The sequence below is a fragment of the Dryas octopetala genome, chromosome 2 (assembly GCF_963921425.1).
Source record: "Dryas octopetala chromosome 2, drDryOcto1.1, whole genome shotgun sequence".
In the NCBI taxonomy this organism is placed as follows: domain Eukaryota; kingdom Viridiplantae; phylum Streptophyta; class Magnoliopsida; order Rosales; family Rosaceae; genus Dryas; species Dryas octopetala.
The window spans coordinates 22,650,543-22,671,049 of record NC_141367.1 but is presented as its reverse complement, the minus strand read 5'-3'; the positions used below and the strand labels follow the sequence as shown (position 1 = coordinate 22,671,049).

Sequence of the window (20,507 nt, the reverse complement as noted above, 5' to 3'; positions counted from 1 at the left end):
GAAATTATACAATATTAATCATATTTCACATGCACTTTGGATAACAAACAAAAAACCACATGCAGTAATCTGCTTCAATTTCAAAGAGTAATGATAGGTGTATATCCCATTTTGGAACTGTATGTGTACCACATTTTTAATAAAAGTAAGATCTACTTATATAATTAGGTCTTATTTAAGTTAAACATGTGGTACATACAGAAAATATGGACACCTAACATTTTTCAAATTGCTTTTCACTTTCAAACAGATTTTTATGCTGTTGATTACTTCTACAAGTTCCTAATTAATTGGGCTATGCTAGCTAGCTACAACCCGATAATCTTCCATAATCACCATGTCAGTGACAGCTTTGTCCCACATGCAATACCCAGTTTCACATCAACTGCAACCTTCTAGCACATTTTATTTTAGTTCCTCAATCAATTGCTAGTAGACAAATTTGCAAAATATCTACATGCACTTTGACATGTGTATATATACCCCAGAAACACGTACATTACATATGCGTATCTACCACTGATCCCACCAAGTCCTAGCAGGGGCATACTTCTCTTGCTCCTGTTTTTGCTCACTTGGTGTTTGAGTTTTTGGAGCACTGAGAAAGATATGGCAATTGGGCAGTGCAGAGATGTTGAAAATGGGGGAAGTAATACTCTTCAGCATTTGGAACAGCCCTTTATCAGCCAAAACAAAATTGTTGTTGCCCATGAAGGTGATGACAATGAGAAGAGTGCTGTTGAAAGTGGATCCATTGGGATGGTTTTGCTTAGCACATGTGTTGCTGTTTGTGGCTCTTTCGAATTTGGATCATGTGTAAGTATTCTTAACATTTCTATAACTATATTGTGTTTCTAGGCAGAGTAGGCTATACAAAAAGTAGGCTTTCTGTGTTTGTTGTTAGATTTCCGTCATTTCCTGGTTTAAGAAAGTTTGTGGTGTACTAAGGTATTCTTTTTTGGTGTTTGTTGAGAGTAATGTGGAGCAATGTCTCACATCGGAAAACTAAGGCTTAGCATATGTGCTTATAAGTCTTGGGCCTCTCCACCCATTGCCAATTGGTTTTGGGTTGGATGCTCTAATTCTATCATGGTATCAGAGCTTGGTTATCCACGTGTGGCCGTTGGGCCTTACACGCGGATAACCAAGCTCTGATACCATGATAGAATTAGAGCATCCAACCCAAAACCAATTGGTTTTGGGTTGGATGCTCTAATTCTATCATGGTATCAGAGCTTGGTTATCCGCGTGTAAGGCCCAACGGCCACACGTGCTCCCACGTCACCCAATACAATTTGTTCACGTGTAAGGCTCAAAATATCGCCACACGTGCGGGGGCGTGTTGAGAGTAATGTGGAGCAATGTCCCACATCGGAAAACTAAGGCTTAGCATATGTGCTTATAAGTCTTGGGCCTCTCCACCCATTGCCAATTGGTTTTGGGTTGGATGCTCTAATTCTATCAGTGTTTGTGTTTTCTTCTGATTAAGGGGAAAAAAAACAAAATAACAAAAAAAAAAAAGGTTTGTTTAGCTTAAGTTATTCTTTTGGCAGGTGGGATATTCAGCACCCACTCAATCTGCTATCAGGGAAGACCTTAATCTCTCTCTAGCTCAGGTTTGCCTCCTTGTTCTTTTTGATAGCTTATGGAAATGAATTATAGTAAAGTGAGTGAGTTGTTAGTAATTCTTGGTCACATGGCAGTTCTCCATGTTTGGTTCTATACTAACTATTGGAGCAATGCTGGGTGCTATAACAAGTGGTCGGATTGCAGATTTTCTCGGCAGAAAAGGGGTATGGTAAATGTGACTTTCTGGTGCAAAAGAAAAATAGAATTGAAGTTTAGTAATCTCCATTGTACTAAACTTTGTACTAAGCTTCTTGACAATTTTATTGAAGCAGGGGATGAGAATGTCAGCTGGTTTTTGCATTACAGGATGGCTAACCGTCTACTTCTCTAAGGTATATATTTGCAACATTTTCAATCTTTTAATTTTTGTATAGATAATCAAACAGTTTCTTATTACCAAAGGTTTTACATATTTTTTATGAATCCTATGCAGGGAGCTTTGTCACTTGACATAGGAAGGTTTTTCACAGGATATGGAATTGGAGTTTTCTCTTATGTGGTAATTTTTTTTTAAACCCAAGCTCTTTTCTTTCCAATATCTGAGCAAGGCTATTTAATTTAGTCTAATGATAGCTTTCTTTCCAATATTTGGCATTATATATGATGACACTTCAAAATTTTAACAAAAATTGGAAAATTTGATGAACAGGTCCCAATATTTATAGCAGAAATCGCACCCAAAAATCTCCGTGGAGGGCTTACAACATTAAATCAGGTAGGAGAACTAAGAGCTTTCTTTGTACAAAATTTGGTCCCTCAATGAGAACTATATGATCATTAACTTACTGCTATTTATGTTTTCTTTATGCTTGTTCTGCAGCTCATGATTGTTACTGGAGCCTCAGTTGCATTCGTAATAGGAACAATTATAAGTTGGAGAACCCTAGCTCTGACTGGTAAATTCTGATTCCATTATCATAGGATATTTTGTTATTCTTAATAACAGAAGGTAGTTCAACTTAATTGCCTTCGGAAGGAACTGAAAATTTTGAAGGGACTGATTGTTGGGTTTCCATCTGAAGGAATTATTCCTTGCATTTTCCTGCTTTTGGGTCTATGGTTTGTTCCGGAGTCCCCTAGATGGCTGGTAAGAACTTAAATTAGATTAGCTTTCATATATTTTGTTTTCATGTTTTCACCACAATAGAGACAAAAATAATGAGAATAAGAAAGATATGTAAGGTTGAAAGCATTCTTTTCAGGCAAAGATTGGCCAAGAGAAAGAATTTCAAGTTGCACTACTCAGACTTCGTGGAAAAGATGCAGATATATCTGATGAAATGGCTGAAATTCAAGTACTTCTTGTCAACCAGGGAAACATTAATTGAATCATGTGTAAATTAAAGCCAACATGTCTAACAAATGGCCCTGTCTGTTTCTTGACAGGAGTATATTGTTACTCTACAAAGTCTTCCAAAAGCCAAAATTTCGGATTTGTTTCAAAGCAAACATATTCGCTCTGTGATTGTAAGAAACTTTTGTCTGTAAATTTTCATTATTTTCTTTAATGCTGCTAACCAAATGACTTCATGTTTTGTACTGAAACCTCTTGAACATGGTGATGGTTTTAGATTGGGGTTGGATTAATGATATTTCAACAATTTGGAGGGATTAATGGAATAGGATTCTATGCAAGTCAAACCTTTGAAGAAGCTGGTATTCAATCGGGGATTTCCTATACTTCATTTCATTTTATTTTTGTTGCTGATCTTTCCTGTGAAACTTACTCTATTTCTGTAATGCCAACTGCAGGAATTTCAAGCAAAATTGGAACCATAGCTTATGCATGTGTTCAGGTAGTCACTTTCTCCTATTTTCTGTTGAAGTTCAAATGTTTAAGTTTGTCCATCCATCAGTTCATGTAAAATATATTGACAGGTTCCAATCACTGTAGTGGGAGCAATTGATCTAGAAATCCTGACCTCTTAATATAAAATATTTCTATTGGAAAACCTTTTCATGATGGGTTTTTGTTTTCATATGAAGGTTTCAGCAACTGGAACATTCCTAGGCTGTTTTCTAGCAGGAACTTCTTTCTTTCTGAAGGTATCAAATGTTCAAAACCACATTCGGTAACAAAATATTTTCTGATTTTTCCTGCAATATCATGGTCTGAAGTTGTAATTATCATCTTTGTAAATCAGGGATATGGTTTGTTGCTTGATTGGGTACCGATAATAGCTGTGTCTGGCGTGCTGGTACGTTAACCATTACAACTGCAAACTCGAAAAGTATCATATATATAACTATCTGACTGCAGCTCCTCATTTTACTTTCCCTCCGAAATCAGATTTACATTGCGTTTTTCTCGATTGGAATGGGAGCAGTCCCTTGGGTGATAATGTCTGAGGTAATTTCGAAAAACCCGTGAGTTCGATCCTCAAAGCCATTATGCATAATGTAAGCATGTTGAACCAAATAGCCATTAAATTATACAACATGGTTCCCCTTTGCAGATCTTCCCAATCCATGTGAAGGGAGCTGCTGGGAGCTTGGTGGTGCTTGTGAACTGGTTGGGTGCTTGGGCAGTTTCCTATACTTACAACTTTCTCATGAGCTGGAGTTCCTCAAGTAAGTATATAGAACTTCTGAACTAATTTACTAAACACAGTACATGTTACTGATTGCTTTGCATTGTTTCAAAACTGAAGTCTGATTCCATATATATATATATATATATATACATATATGTTTGATTTGTTTTGCAGGAACTTACTGCATTTATTCTGGGTTCTCTTTATTGACCATCCTATTTGTTGCAAAGTTGGTCCCAGAGACCAAAGGAAAAACACTAGAAGAAATTCAGGCATGCATCAATTCATCAGATAGAAGAGAAGAGGATATCATCAACTGATAACACTTGAGAGTAGCTTAGCTGCTAAAAATAATTCTTTGGTACTATGGCTCTAATTAAGTGTCTTCTCCATTTTGATTTGGAAGTGAAATTATTTCACCTAGGAGAAATACAACAAGATCATTCCATGCAACCCCATATCATTCATTATGTGTCAAATTCTTTGGGCTTTCAACTTAAAATAGAAGATATGCAATGTAGCAAAATATGCTTGTATTCATGTTGGAAATTAATGAAATGAGTTATGCCTTTTTTTAAAATTTTGTTTTTTATTTTTGCTATGCATTCATTCTAAGAGTATTCTCTAAACACGAAATCAATGCAGAATGTGAGTGAGCCTATGCATGAAAGCTTGCGAAATAAGATTTCGCAACTTAAGCGACGAAGATTCTTCATCATTGTGGATGGGAGGATCCTACTAAACCAAGAGTTTAGGGGCGTGCTTAGTGTGATTTCATTGGGCTTATGCCACCTTAGTTTTGAACAATATTGAACTCTCCAAATTTTTTTTTTTTTTGCCTTTTGTTTTATCGAGCGGGGTCGTCGAAATTGGATAATAAAAGTCTGACTCGGTGACGCAGTTGCCGCCGGGATCGTCGAGAATGGAATTGAAGTCGTCTTCTTGTCCCATTCCTTACAATTCTCCACTAATTTCTCTCCTTCTCCAACCTCTTCACCCTTCAACTCAAACTAATTGTAAAATCACACGCATACATATATATACTCAATCAAATCACAACCCACAAAATTCCAACCCCAAATTTAAAGCAAGCAATTCTTTGCGTTAATCGAAGTAATAGGGGGATTCAATCGCCGCTAAACGTCGTCGTCGGGAAACCCACATTGAGGATTGCGAGTATTGCGTTGGGTGAGAATGGAAAATAAGGTTTGCTTGTTGAAGCTCTCTCCGTGTGCTTGTTTGTTTGCTCTTTCTGCTGCACTTAAGTGTTTCTTGAATTTATGCCACAAGCATGAATTTTTTTTTTGGCCTGCAAAAATGGAACTTATTTAAATAAAGAGCTTCTATAACATCCTCTTTCTAGAAAAAGTGATATATCTCATACTCGATTTAATGATTTAAACCGTCTATACTAATAGATTTTTAATATGACATTTTTTAGTTCGGAAGAAAAATTCTATTGTCATTCCAATTAAGCTATCCCAATAATTTAATTTTTAAAATGATTTAGATAATTAGACAATACTATGAGGTAGACTTTAATATCATTAGAAGGAAAAAATATTCGGTATAATCGTAATATTATCACATGACATAATCAATGTACCTATTGTAACATATGAATTGATTATCCCACGGACTGGTGTTATAGATATATCAATAATTCTTCTCCCATATGGGCAAGGCTAGTCCTACCATATGTATGTGATTTTGAAGGTTAGAGAAGATAGCAGAGCTCCTTATCATAAGGCTTTTAAAGGAAGTCCATGATATGGTTTGTTTCTTTTATTCGTAGTTTTCAAGACTTCTTCACAAATCTTGAAGGTCCCACTCCCAGTTGTCATATACAGTGACACCCAAATGGTGGAGGTTTGGCCAATTTGATGAAATGCAAATTAAGGATATATAAGGGTAGTGTAATACGAAATATCCAATGTTGTTGTGACAACCTCGAAATGATTGATCACTCAATAATAAAGCAAATAGTACACTTTGATTAACTTTATCATTCGATTTTAAAGTGTTTAATTTTGCTGACCACCTCTAATTATAATACATCTTTACCATTACTAATACACTCAAAGATGTTAAGCAAAATTGAACTCCAAATTCTGTTTTTGACAATATATCCAGTTATCACATATCCCCTGTCCAATATTTTCTTCTTCTTTTGGTCAGTGTTCTCCATATTAATGATTGCTTCATATCTCTAATAGCTTTTTAGTGATCCAAACATATTTTTATGATCTTGGTCCGATTCTACAAGTCTTAATGGGCTACCTTAGCTATAAGCCTATAATCACCATTTCAGTAACAGCTTTACCCCACATGCAATTCCCAGTTTCCCATCAAGTGCAACCTTCTATAGCTTCCAAATCATCCATTGCTAGTAGATAGATTTATCTACATGTACTTTGACATGTATGTATATATATATATGTACGTATATGTATAAGCACATTTTCCTATCACAACATGATGTGGGAGTTGATGTGTGCTTATTACCATTAGTTATACTGGTCAAGTGTTGGTTGGTCCTCTAGCATTACAATTTTTTTTTAGTACTGAGAAAGATGTGGCAATTGGGCAGTACAATGACGCTGAAAATGGGGAGATTAATAGGCATGATTTGGAACGGCCTTTCATTAGACGACAGAGAGTTGTTGCTCATGAAGATGGTGGCAGTGGGAAGAGTGACAAGAGTACTGAATCCTTTGGGATGGTTTTGCTTAGCACAGGTGTTGCTGTTTGTGGCTCTTTCCAATTCGGAGTATGCGTAAGTATCCTTAAAATTTCTGTGAACACTGTGTTTTTAGTCAGACTAGGTTATATAAAAATAGGCTTTCTGTGTTTTTTGACAATTAGCTTTCCTGCAGTTCCTGGTTTAAAAGGGTTTTTGGTTCACTAAGTGTATTCTCTTTTGTTGTTTGCTTTTTTTTTTTTTCTAATTAGGAGATAAAAAAAGGGTTTGTTTAGCTTAAGTTATTCCTTTGGCAGGTGGGATATTCAGCACCCACTCAAGCTTCTCTCAGGAAGGATCTTAGACTCTCTATAGCCGAGGTTTGCATTGTTGTTCTCTTTGCTTGTTTCTGGAAATGCTTTATAGTAAAGTGAACTATTAGTAATTTTCAGTCATCTGGCAGTTCTCCATGTTTGGCTCTATACTATCAATTGGTGCAGTGCTGGGTGCTATAACAAGTGGTAAGATTGCAGATTTTCTCGGCCGAAAAGGGGTATGGAAAATGTGATTTTCTGGTGTAAAAGAAACAAAAAAATGAAGCTTAGTACAATGGAGATTGCTAATTAAGCTTCTTGAAATTTTTATGGAAGCAGGCAATGAGAGTGTCTTCTGCTATTTGCATTGCAGCATGGCTAGCTATCTACTACTCTAAGGTATGTTCTGTTTGCAGAGTTTTGAATTCTTGAATTTATTTTAAAGATAATCAAACCCGGTCAGTATTAGTGAAGGCATTTGTTATAAATATTATGCAGGGAGCTGTGTCACTTGACATAGGAAGGTTTCTCACTGGGTATGGAATTGCAGCTTTCTCTTACGTGGTATGTGTGTATATTAAACCCAAGTTCTTTTCTTTGCAATATCTGAGCAAGGCTGTTTAATCTAATGGTGGTTTTTGCCATCATCTATATAATGATGATATTTCCAAATTTTAACAAAAATTAGCAAAGTGGATGAACAGGTCCCAGTATTTATAGCAGAAATAGCGCCCAAAAATCTTCGTGGAGGTCTTGCAACATTAAATCAGGTAGGAGAATTATTAACTTCCTGTGTATCATTGCTTCAAAACTACATGATCATTAACTAAACTGTTTTCCTTTTCCCTATGCTTCTTCTGCAGCTTTTCATTATTCTTGGGGCATCATCCACATTCATAATAGGAATGTTTATACACTGGAGAACACTAGCTTTAATTGGTAAGCCCTGATACCATTGGATATTTTGTTATTCTTAATTACAATAGGTTGTTCAACTTACTTGCCTTGGGAAGGAACTGTAAATTTTGAGGATCGGAGACTGATTGTTGGGTTTCAATCTGAAGCAATTATCCCTTGCATTCTTCTGGTTTTGGGTCTATGGTTTATTCCGGAGTCCCCTAGATGGCTGGTAAGAATCCAAATTAAAATAAGCTTTCATACCTTTGTTTTCATGTTTTTACCACAATGGATAAAAAAAAGAATGAGGATAATAAAGATGCATTAGGCTAAAAACATTATATTCAGGCAAAGATTGGCCATGAGAAAGAATTTGAAGTTGCATTACAGAAACTCCGTGGAGAAGATGCTGATATATCCGATGAAATGGCTGAAATTCAAGTACTTCCTGTCAACCAGAAAAACATTAGTTAAATCATTTGTCATTTAAAATGAACATGTCTAACAAGGCTAGTCTATCTGTTTCTCGACAGGAATATATTGCTACTCTAAATAGTCTTCCAAAAGCCACAATGTTGGATTTGTTTCAAAGAAGACATATTCATGCTGTGACTGTATGCGACTTTCATCTCTAGATTTTCGTTATTGTGCTCAATGCTCTTCACCAAATGACTTCGTTTTTTACTGAAACCTCCTGAATGGTGATGGTTTTAGATTGGGGTTGGATTGATGGTATTTCAACAATTTGCGGGTATTAATGGAGTACAATTCTATGCCAGTGAAACCTTTGAATCAGCTGGTATTCAATCGGGACTTTTCTATGCTTCATTTCACTTGGTTTTTGTTGCTAGTCTTTCCTGTGAAACTTACTCTATTTCTGTAATGCCAATTGTAGGAGTTCCAAGCAAAATTGGAACCATAGCTTATGCGTGTCTTCAGGTAATCACTTTCTTGGTTTCTCCTATTCATGTTTTAGTTTGCCCATCTAAACTTAGCACATGTAACTCATGTAAAATTTATTGACAGGTCCCAATCACTCTATTGGGAGCATTCTTAATGGATAGGACAGGAAGGAGAGTTCTTGTAATGGTAGAGATTGATCTAAAAACCCTGACCTCTTAAAAAGGAAATTTTATAGGCAAGCCTTTCATGATGGGTTTTTTTTTTCTTTTTGCGTATGAAGGTTTCAGCAGCTGGGATGTTCGTAGGTTGTATTTTGGCAGGAACTTCTTTCGCTCTGAAGGTATCAAAAATTCAATCTGTAACAAAAAAAATTCTGCCTTTTTCCTGTTACATCATGGTCTGAAGTTGTAGTTATCATCTTTGTAAATCAGGTACATGGTAATGGTATGGCTCTGGATTTGGTACCGATACTAGCTGTGTCTGGTGTGCTGGTAAGTTAACCATTACAAGTGCGAACTTGAAATTATCATGCAACTATGTCACTGCAGCTCCTCATTTTACACTGTCTATTTTTGTCCCTTTGAAATCAGCTTTACGTTGCGTTTTTCTCCATTGGAATGGGAGCAGGGCCTTGGGTGATAATGTCTGAGGTAATTTGGAAGAACCTGTCAGTTCCTCAAAGCTATTATTCATAATGCAAGCATGTTGAACCAAATAGCAAATAGACAGCAGAGCTGCAGAGAAATATTTTAACTGAATTATGTGTATATAATATGGTTTCCCTTTCAGATATTCCCAATTGATGTGAAGGGAGTTGGTGGGAGCTTGGTGGTGCTTGTGAACTGGTCAGGTGCTTGGATAGTTTCCTATACTTACAACTTTCTTATGAAGTGGAGTTCCCCAGGTAATTAAAATCTTTGAACCAATTCACACAGTGCATGATATATGCTGATTGGTTTGTATTGTTCCACAACTGAAGTCTGATTCTATATATGCATTTGATTTGTTTTACAGGCACTTACTACCTCTACTCTGTAGTCTGTTTGTTGACCATCGTATTTGTGTCTAAAGTAGTTCCAGAGACCAAAGGAAAAACACTAGAAGAAATTCAAGCATCCCTCAATTCAGGTAGAACTCAGAAGAGGACAAGATACAATGAAGCTAATATTTAGGAGTTTCACATTGGAGATACACAAGAAGATACCATGCAACCCATATCATTGTTTGTCAAATTCTTTAGGCTTTCAACTCAAAATAGAAGATGTAGTATAGCAAAATTTGCTTGTATTCATGTTTGAAAATGGTAGAAAACAGGTCTTATGCAAACTATAATAAAGAGTTATGCCTTAGCTTTGAATGACCTTTCCAAGTTTTTTCTCTCTGTTATTTTTGTTTTTCAAATTCTTACAAGGCATAATATCAACAGGACATGCTTACCTTTAACATTAGGATATCATATAAGTTGTATAATCAATGGGGGATTCAAGTTCTTTCTTTCAGATGGTACCAAAATATCTCTTGCTTCTACTGTCGAAAAATTGGCTTTGGCAGCTTCTTTCTATGTTCTATGGAGAGAGAAGTAATAGAAGATTCAGGGATGAGGCTCTGCCTCCTAATGTGGTTTTCAATTTGATTGTCTCTACTGTCTGAAGCAGAAAAAAAACTTACAAAATTTTATCCTCTTCTAAAAATAGCCAAAAAAAAATCGTACCAAACTAGAGGCATACGATATATTCATTTACGTACTAATTCTAAGGCTTAAATATCGATTTACCACCCAAAATTGTAACTCATTCCCACTTTACCACCTGAAAGTTTTTTTGTCCCAGATTACCACCTATAACTTACATCCGTGTCCCATTTTACCTTATTCCGTCAACAATTCCGTTAATGCTGACGTGGCGCGCTGGATGTGCGCCACGTGTCACATCTTTTTTGTATTTTTTGATTTTTTTGATTTTTCTATTTTTATAAACTTTGAAAATTAATTAAAAATAGCTCCGAACTTAGAAAAATACACGGAAAATTCCTACCGACTTGTCTTAACTAGTACTAATTTACTATGGGGTCAAAATGCCAATTTTCCCTCTAAAAATTTCCAAAAAATTTGGAAAGTCCAAATTTATTTCTAGAAAATTAAAATACTCTAGACTCTTTGAAAATTCATAGAATAATCTCCCGAACTCCAAAAAATATGAGGTCTGCACCGTTAGTCTTCTAAAAACTAACAATACCTTTCTCGTGAACACTTGCTACCCAAAAGACCTCTCGGTCTTAGAGAAAAATAAAATTCTCTATAAAATAAATTCTAGAAAAATTCTAAAATTTCTGTAAAGTCTCGAAATAATTCTCTAAAACAAGCTTTTAGTAAATTTTTAAAATATTTTTGAGAATTTGTCCAAGAGTTTACGAAAATTCTAGAATTTTTTCTAGAATTTATTTAATAGAGGAAAATTTATTTTAATTTTTTAGAAATAAATTTGGACTTTCTAATTTTTTTTGAAAATTTTTAGAGGGTAAATTGGTAATTTAACCTTATAGTAAATTAGTGCTAGTCAAGACGAGTCCGTATGAATTTTTTTTGTATTTTTCTGAGTTCGGAGCTATTTTTAATTAATTTTCAAAGTTTATAAAAATAAAAAAATAAAAAAATGCGAAAAAATAAAAAAAAGATGTGACACGTGGCGCACATCTAGCTCGCCACGTCAGCATTAACGGCCAGATCGTCAGCATTAACGGAATTATTGACGGAACAAGGTAAAATGGGACACAGATGTAAGTTACAGGTGGTAATCTGGGACAAAAAAACTTTCAGGTGGTAAAGTGGGAATGAGTTACAGTTTTGGCTGGTAAATCGATAATTAAGCCTAATTCTAAAGGCCTACGCACTAACGTATATGTTTTACTTGTTGCATGAGTGATTTAAATCATAGTATCAAGTGATCTGATGTGATTCATATAACATTTATCTTACAATATAATGTAATGCGTAAATAATTAGCGATAACATTCTTCTAAATATAAAGAAATCTAGTATTTATCTTTTACATTTCACTGAATTTTTTTTACTAAATAATTTAACAAAAAATGATATGCTATTAAGTTAATCACTTGATTCACCCATTGTAAATTTGTAATCACACAACAACATTATACATAAATTTACCTAACTAATAGGTTTAATTGATAATCCGACTGCCTTTCAACTCAGTAACAGTTTTATACACCCAAAAACACTAAACATGTCCTAGTCTCCAATTCTATAATTACTAAAAATAAATGAAATCTTCATTTGTGTTTCTAGTGAAGTTTACATAAAAGCATCTTCAAAAGGGCAGCCATTTTCCATTAGGGAGGTCAAGGCTTCATATATTGGTCAGCTTGTGAAGATATCAGGTATTGTGACGCGGTGTTCAGATGTTAAGCCATTGATGCAGGTTGCTGTGTATACGTGTGAAGAATGTGGTTTTGAGATTTATCAGGTAATAAGGGGCAAGCTTAGCTCAGATATCCTGAAATGAATCTCCTCAAATAAGAAGAGATTTTCCATGATAAATTTTTGTCCTATTTCCACCATAAACCAATATAATATTTTCCATTCAATTGCCAGGAAGTCATAATAAAGTGGGATTTAGAACTAGCTACAACACCAAACATATTCAGCATATTTTCTTACATTTCTTTTACCCTTCGGAATATTTTCTTTTAATGCCATTGGGTCTATACTTGGGTCTAGTTTCTTTAAAGCCACTTTTTTTATTCATTAATTGTTTTGTGCCTAACAGGAAGTAACTGCTCGAGTCTTTATGCCCCTGTTTGAGTGCCCATCCAGGCGCTGTTTTACAAATAGAACAAAGGGGAATCTCATTCTTCAACTCAGGGCATCAAAATTTTTGAAGTTTCAGGAGGTTTATATTTTATCCTATTTCATTCTTGAATTATACTATACCAAGGAGGACATCTGAATCTTTTGACAGTTTTACTATCTGCTTATGTGACATACATCTACATCAACTTGATTACTATAATCACCACAACACTGCCCATGCAGCCACTTTCACTAACATACATAAGAGATAATATTCACATAGAGGAGTCTGAAACAAACTAGGAGCAAAAATGGTGTAAAAAGTAAAACATGAATAAGTAAAATCCATTGTCTATGGGGTATCAATTGTCTTTCTCCGACATAATTTCAAACACTTAAACTGCAAACAAGCCACAAGCTAGCAAAGCCTCAAATTCAATAAACCTTTCACTCAATTCAATTACTCATCAATCATTTCTACACCAAATGAAAAGAAAACAAAAAATAAGATATGGGTTTTTTTTTTGGGAGGATTGTCAAACACTGCCATTCTCAGACATAATACTGCAAACAAACTACAACAAAGCAAAGCCTCAAATTTAATAACACTTTCTACATCTCAAACTAAACCCCATAAATCATCAATTCGCACAAAACCCATATGCACCAGAAAGATTCTTAATCATCCAATGCAACAGCAGCTGCTTATTAACACAAACACACTGCACTCACTATTGTAATGCAAGCACTAATTCAAAAAAACAAGATATGGGGTTTTTTTTTTTGGGAGGATTGATTGAATTTGTACCTGACTTTCTTGAGCAGGATGGCCTTAAGCTTGCGTGCTAGGTCTTGGGATATCAGCAAGCACTAATTAACTAAGATGAAATTCCCAAACAGAAATCAAAATTCAAACAACAAGCCTGGCCTCACTCACAGATATAAAAAATTTAGGAACCCTAAATCAAAAATTTAGGAAATTTTGACAGAGAGAGAGAAACATAGAGCACTAACCTATGGAGACGACGACAACAGACGATGGAGACGACGACAACAGACGATGGAGACGACGAGAAGAAAATGGCGATTGAAGGCTTTCAAGTTGCAGAGACTGTGAGAGAGAACGGTGGAGAAGACAATCGTGAAAATGTGAGGTATAACATGTAATTTTTCTAACATGATCGAGGGTATAATAGGAAATGTAAATATTTCATTAAATGACCGGTTTTTTGTAACTCACAGCTGCTTTTAAAAGCAGGGGAGGACCTGCTTTGCATAGTTATGGTCACTCACCTCCAACTTTCATACAAAGCAACTTAATTAATATTTACCAAACACCAATTAGCTGCTTTAATTGTGTGTCACCTCACAATTGTAATAAAAAGCTGCTTTTCCATGTTTACCAAACACACCCTAAACATGTCCTAGTCTCCAATTCTATAATTACTAAAAATAAATGAAATCTTGGTACCGTACATTTCCCGGCACTAGAAATCGGACGGTCCACATCCACAGCCAACGAACGTAATCACACAGTCGACAAGGGTGGTGGGTCCCAACGACCTCAACCTCAACGACCTCTCTAATTCACGCACAAACTCCCCTCTCCCAATTTCCAGGGCTCAAAATTCGATTGGCAGAGGTAAGTACGTAGCTCCGATTATCTTTCAACGCTTTGTTTGGTTGTCTTAGCCAGCAAATGGAAACAGGGAATTCAAAGTTCGAATCTTTTTTGGGTTTTCATTGATTTGGTTACTGACATGTTGGAATTGAGTTCCACTGTGCTTGGTTAAGCTGTTTGATTGAGTTGAATTGTGTTTGATTGCGTGTGTGAAATATGAATTAAGATTGTTCAGGTTTAAAGCTATGGCATTTTTAGGTCTCAACTCTGAAACATACACTACAAACTGTGCAGGGTAACCTTAGTCAAAACTAAATTATAGTGATATGAAGGCCAGTTGAGTATTGGGTAGAATTGAAAAATGAGTTACAGAACGAGGTTTGGCAAAGATAATAGCACCTGTGATAGTGGAAATGCTGCCGAAGGGTCTGGTGCAAGCAAAGGACCCAATGAAGTATCAAATGTTCTTGATCACGAAATTGCTCAAGTCACTAAGCTTAGATCAGAACCCCATGAACTTTTGAGCCGGGCCATGCCTGGGAAGTTGAGGTCACCGGTTTCAACAATGAAAATGTTGGTTGGCCGTGAAAGTAATTGTTCGGGACGAGGGAGATTCTCGTCAGCGGATGGTTGTCATGTTTTGAGCCGGTATCTGCCCATCAATGGTCCTTGGGGGGTGGACCAGACAAGAAGCCCTGCTTATGTTTCTCAATTTTCCACTGATGGTTTGCTTTTTGTTGCTGGATTTCAGGTATATTGTCATTTATTAGCTTAGTGATGTAATTCAGTTATTCTTGTTGTGATTTTCAATTGTTGTGCTTAAAACCCAATTTACCCAGTATACATGCATGCAGTTTTGTAGTCCTCATTTCCTTCTTTTTTAATGGAACAGGGAGGGCATATTAGAATCTATAATGTTGATAGGGGATGGAAAGTTCAGAAGGACATTCTAACCAAAAGCCTGAGATGGACAATTACGGATACATCTCTTTCACCGGATCAACGTTTTCTTGTGAGTTTGTGATGATCTATTGAATAAGAAGGAACTTGGGTAGATAACTAGGACTTTAAATTGTACGTTATCTTGGTTAATGAAGGTAGGTATGCTTCATGTTTTGTTGACTTGATAGAAAATTAATCTTTGTGATTGCTTACCCGATTCTCTAATTAGCAAATGCAAAATAAACCCATGTGGGCTCTGAATCATCATGTGAATTATTCTACTCAACTATTTTTCGTGCAAATACCTTAGCTTGTGCATATTTAGTTCTTTCTCCTCCCTTTAGAATAGTTTTAGACGTTGTGTCTGGGTTGATAAAGATAAAGTTATCATGATTTATTGGATTTTTCGTTTAGCTGTGTTATTGATAGTTATGATGATCTAACTTATCATTCCAGTCTCCAGACTAGTTGTAGAGGCTGGCTGTAAGGATAAAGATACTGCACTCATATTATTGGATTTTATGCTTGTCTTTTGTTGAATAGTTATTATCTGAACTTATTGTTCCTTGATCTAAACCTGCTGACACATACATGTGAATATTGTAAGATCTCCCTAGTTCTGAAGCCATATTGATTTTTAATGTATTATTGTTGCAGATTGATTGCTAATAGAAATTCTAGTCTTATATATAATTATCATCTTTTCTAGTGATTTTAAGCGTCTCTTCACTTTATTAATTACACTTGATTTGAATATAAAATTTGCAGGCTTATGCTAGTATGTCACCTATTGTCCATATTGTCAATGTTGGTTCTTCTATGACAAAGTCACTTGCAAACATTACGGTATGTGCCACTAGTGCTATTATCAATTACTTATTCACCTATAAATTGTAATAATCAAGTTTTTCTTTTTTCATTATATATAAAAGTTTTATGATGATGGTCTGCATCATAGAATCACTTTCTGGTTCATATTTTTATCTTTTTACATTAAAAAAAAAAACCACCATTTTGTTCAGGAAATTCATGAAGGTCTGGATTTTTCTGTTGATGGTGATGATGACGAATTTGGAATTTTCTCTGTTAAGTTTTCTACTGATGGACGAGAACTTGTAGCTGGAAGTAGCGATGCTTCAATATATGTTTATGATCTTCAATCAAATAAAGTTAGCCTCAAAATACCAGCGCACATGGTATGATTCTCTTTTGTTTTTGTATCATAAGACAATTACTTTAATTTACTAGAGCTTTTATTATTACTATTAATAACAAAGTACATGGTAGAATTTTCTTTGATCTCTCTTCTGTGATTGTTCAACAACAAATCAGTGCTTGTTGAATTTTTAATGATTTGTAAGATTTTGGGTTTAAGTGTAGAAACTGAATGTGGGGCTGGAGTTTGTATTTGAGCCCTGATGGCACTTAACAAGCATCAATTGATTATTTTTTTTTTCTTCAGTCGGATGTGAACACAGTATGCTTTGCCGATGAGACTGGCCATCTCATATATTCTGGCAGTGACGATTACCTCTGTAAGGTAAGCCACATGTTCGTTCCTTATATCATATTAGATATAGAAACCTTGATCTCTATGTTGTTTGGTACTCTTTTTTAATTGTGGCATTTCGTCATTAATTGTAGTCACTGAAATGCCATACTCTTACATATTGTTATGTTAAAGTAACTCTTTGCAAGAGTTTGGATTGAATGGCTCAATGTAAATCTGGCTCAAGAATGTTGTCATTTATGAGCACCCCTACGTTTTTTTATTACTAGTAGGACCAAGGTATTATAAAGATGTGTACTATTAACTAATGGGGCACTTTTTAGTTTAATGTGGTCATAAATGTTCTTTTTCCTTTTTAGGTGGGGAGTGTGGCTGCTTGCTGAAATTGACATGACAGAAGTTTTGATCTCTGCTTAATTGCTTATTAGATTGTTCAGTGAAGGAATTTTCGGCTTATTTATTTGCTTGTGCAGGTGTGGGATAGACGCTGCTTTGTCACAAAAGGACAAGCAGCTGGGGTTCTGATGGGACATCTTGAAGGCATTACGTTTCTTGATAGTCGGGGAGATGGGCGTTACTTATTATCAAATGGGAAGGATCAGACTACCAAACTCTGGGATATCCGAAAGATGTCCTCTAGAGCCATGTAGTATGTCTGTTTATGTTACTTGTTTCCCTTTTCTGCTCATGTTAATTTATTGGCTTTCCATTGTGGTGCAGAAATATGAGATATTTTCTTTTTATTGGCATGAGATTTACTATATTCTCATATTAATATCTGCCCTTTGTCATGGGTATGGCAGTCTTATTTCAATAAGTTGACCTATGATGTTATGTATGATCTTATGTCAGTAGTATAAAGAAGATATTTAGTTACAAATTTATAGAGTGCTGACAACGCAATAGAACTCATATCATGATATTTTCTGTCTAGGTGGCAATTGTGAAGCAATCCTGCCTCTCTGGAAAACCCATGGTTTAGGGACAGTTTCTTAATGTTTTTGCACCTTGTTTATATGGGTTGTGTTTCCAATTTGTCCTCCCATTCTTTTGCTTTTTCTGGATTTTTTTTTTTTTTTTTTAATTTAGGGCTAAGAATAAGAAGGTTAAGTGAGAAGGCTTCATGATTTGAATTTCTATGATACAAAAAGGTTAGGGGACAAGTAGAAGTGGTGAGGGAGGACCATTTGTGAGGTTAAGCGAGTAGAATTACGATTGTTAGAGTATGGTGGAATATATTTAATAACGCATGCAGTTCATGTATCTCAAGTTAATTTAAACCCTTCTTGTTCTTTTTTTTTGTTCTTTTTTTGAGTTGGAATGAACATTGTTGTCAAATGAGCTCGTTATTCAGATACTGGGTCAATGCCTAAAGTCTGTACCCTCTTTATTATAGTTAAATATTATGTATGAATTTATTTTTGCGGCCACTAATTTTTAATTCTTGAACCAGCAGTCCAAGGCTTAGAGATCATGACTGGGATTACAGATGGATGGAGTACCCAGCTCATGCAAGAACTTTTAAACATCCCCATGATCAGTCATTGGCTACATATGCAGGCCATTCAGTCTTGCGCACTCTAATTCGGTGTTACTTTTCTCCAGCATATAGGTAATTTTTATTAGCGAATTCTAGTTCTATATTTTGAATTTGGCTTAACATGTATGTAATTTCCAAAGACGCAGATAGTTATACTGGCTTGAGTTCAGTCAGTGCAACAGACCTTGTTGTAAATACAAGGTTGAATGTGTTGAGCTTTACTGTTCATGATGTCTTGACTTGAGCTCAGAGCTCAAGTGACTTGTTGAACTGCTGGACTAGGTGGATGCTTCAATTCCTACTTTTCAAAGTTGTATTCTGGTTTTGGTTCTTTATTATGTTTGATGCTAGAGGTCTGCCAAGTCCGTTTATTAGATTATATAATCACTTGGAATTGACCGAGCCCACAACCTTGTTTGCTATTGGTCTGCTTCTGGGCATCCATTTATCTTATGATATTATACAATCAGTTGGCTGTGCTGACAGTGTTTAGGAGTATTGGATAATATTTCTAATTTGTATTCTGCTTCTTACAGTACTGGACAAAAGTACATCTACACTGGATCTAGTGATCATTCAGTCTATATCTATGATCTGGTACGTAACAAACCTTTTACACTTCTCACCATCAAGATCATGTTTTTCTCATGCCATTTCTGTTAAATAGTTTATGTAATTGGATGAGATAGCCTTCATCTCATTAGTATCCGTCTGTACAACCCATGAAAAGGATGGAGATATACAATTGGTATCTTTGAGACTAGTTAGGATAAAATAAACATGATTTCAAAACTATACGATGGGATGAGAGTTCTCTGTGGCAAAAGAAGAACCATGACTGGCAGCTTTTCTCTTTCTTTGTCTCTAATAAAGAACACGACCATGAAAAATTCTACTACTTCAGCTTGTAGGCCTGCCATGACATGACTCATCACTACAAAGTCCAGTAATAGGTTATCGTGTTCGCTTCTTGAAATATGCTTGCTTGTGAACATGCATGTGATGCTGAATTTCTAGTGATTTTTTCCTTGTATAAAGGTGACCGGAGCTCAAGTTGCGAAACTTGACCATCATGAAGGACCTGTAAGAGATTGTAGCTGGCATCCTCTCTATCCTATGTTGATCAGCTCTTCTTGGGACGGGACAGTCGCCAGATGGGAATTTCCTGGGGATGACCAAACACCTACCCTGGTCAAGCCGAAAGTAAGACGGAGGAGGGATTTCTATTGAGACATTACAAGATGTTTTTGGTATTTAAACGGTTACATGGTTTTCACTTTTCATACAGTCTATAATGTTATACTGCCTTTTTTAAAAAGGTGCAGTCAGTACAGAAAAATTATAGGATCTTCACGGCTTTATAATGGCTGTATATATATGTAAAATATGCATGTTCAAACTCAAAATGTTGTATAAGGTTGCACTGATTATGTTCAGAATAATTTATCAGTGCTGATACATTTTCCTTCTAGCACATATTCACCGTATGCAGTTTTTGTGCTTCTTAGCACTCGTTCTTATCGTAATAGTCAAGAGGGGTGATCATTCTCTATACCACACGGTTTGAGTTCAATACAAAGTTAGTGAGTTTAGTGAGTTAAAATTAGTATTAAACACAAATAATTGATTTTTACGCAAACCATTCATATAAAAAATGACTAAATATTTTAAAAAGAAAAAATCTGAAAGAACAAAGGATAAAAAGTAATTCTATACAAGAAAAACTCTTGAGTGAGTTTAAAAAATAAATTTTGAGGTTGAAAGAATCACCCCATTTGGTTGTGAAATTTAAGTACTAGTTAACTTAAATTGATAAATTTAATTAAAAATGACTTAACACTAACTAACTCATTTATGGTGTTCAAACTTATTCACATATATTAATATATTATAATACTACAAAAGCATTATAAAACTCATATAAGGGTACAATGACTTATACAATAATAAAATAAAATTAGTCATTATTACACTAACTTGATCTATTTATTATTCATGTTAATACTTAGATTATGTTATATTTACTTTCATGTGAAACAATGATCGATCTAAATCTGCTAACTACCCCTACCTCTAAAGAAAAAGCAGCCATTAATAAATGACAATTGGCCCCTTGAATTTGATGAGTA

General features: G+C 35.3%; 3 protein-coding genes across 6 annotated transcripts; all 3 read left to right on the top strand.

Moving 5' to 3' along the window:
* The first annotated feature begins 609 nt into the window (after positions 1–609).
* Positions 610–4,483, top strand: LOC147294230 (Major facilitator superfamily protein). Its single transcript, XM_086232335.1, is given in 17 exon segments — positions 610–816; positions 1,554–1,616; positions 1,704–1,793; positions 1,902–1,961; positions 2,063–2,128; positions 2,279–2,344; positions 2,450–2,525; positions 2,652–2,716; positions 2,832–2,924; positions 3,016–3,096; positions 3,201–3,285; positions 3,382–3,425; positions 3,508–3,675; positions 3,774–3,827; positions 3,920–3,979; positions 4,086–4,200; positions 4,338–4,483. Coding segments are annotated over 17 exon segments (1,539 nt in total).
* A 2,261-nt stretch (positions 4,484–6,744) lies between these two features.
* Positions 6,745–10,129, top strand: LOC147294229 (sugar transporter ERD6-like 16). The gene is made up of 18 exons (XM_086231181.1): positions 6,745–6,939; positions 7,161–7,223; positions 7,307–7,396; positions 7,497–7,556; positions 7,656–7,721; positions 7,862–7,927; positions 8,021–8,096; positions 8,222–8,286; positions 8,403–8,495; positions 8,588–8,668; positions 8,769–8,853; positions 8,950–8,993; positions 9,081–9,143; positions 9,238–9,297; positions 9,389–9,448; positions 9,548–9,607; positions 9,747–9,861; positions 9,972–10,129. Exons 1-18 carry the CDS (start codon positions 6,883–6,885, stop codon positions 10,127–10,129), a joined length of 1,362 nt encoding a protein of 453 aa, XP_086087307.1. The 5' UTR covers positions 6,745–6,882.
* Positions 10,130–14,272: 4,143 nt separating this feature from the next.
* LOC147294228 (LEC14B homolog) lies at positions 14,273–19,854 on the top strand. Of its 4 annotated transcripts, none has more exons than XM_086233809.1 (10): positions 14,273–14,407; positions 14,681–15,137; positions 15,279–15,398; positions 16,097–16,174; positions 16,351–16,524; positions 16,791–16,868; positions 17,312–17,484; positions 18,295–18,450; positions 18,915–18,975; positions 19,417–19,854. In XM_086233809.1, exons 2-10 carry the CDS (start codon positions 14,748–14,750, stop codon positions 19,606–19,608), a joined length of 1,422 nt encoding a protein of 473 aa, XP_086089935.1. In that variant the 5' UTR covers positions 14,273–14,407; positions 14,681–14,747; the 3' UTR covers positions 19,609–19,854. The 4 variants fall into 4 exon arrangements, with proteins under 4 accessions (XP_086089935.1, XP_086089934.1, XP_086089933.1 ...); XM_086233808.1 differs by having other exon boundaries at positions 18,292–18,450; XM_086233807.1 differs by having other exon boundaries at positions 17,312–17,487.
* Positions 19,855–20,507: the final 653 nt, after the last annotated feature.

Coding starts and splice junctions, on each gene's coding strand:
- LOC147294229 (XM_086231181.1), top strand. CDS start 6,883: ATGGTTTTGCTTAGCACAGGTGTTGCTGTTTGTGGCTCTTTCCAATTC. Junction 7,928..8,020: donor GTCTTGCAACATTAAATCAG/GTAGGAGAATTA, acceptor CTTCTTCTGCAG/CTTTTCATTATTCTTGGGGC. Junction 8,994..9,080: donor TAGCTTATGCGTGTCTTCAG/GTAATCACTTTC, acceptor ATTTATTGACAG/GTCCCAATCACTCTATTGGG.
- LOC147294228 (XM_086233806.1), top strand. CDS start 14,748: ATGAGTTACAGAACGAGGTTTGGCAAAGATAATAGCACCTGTGATAGT. Junction 15,399..16,096: donor CACCGGATCAACGTTTTCTT/GTGAGTTTGTGA, acceptor TAAAATTTGCAG/GCTTATGCTAGTATGTCACC. Junction 16,869..17,311: donor GTGACGATTACCTCTGTAAG/GTAAGCCACATG, acceptor TTGCTTGTGCAG/GTGTGGGATAGACGCTGCTT.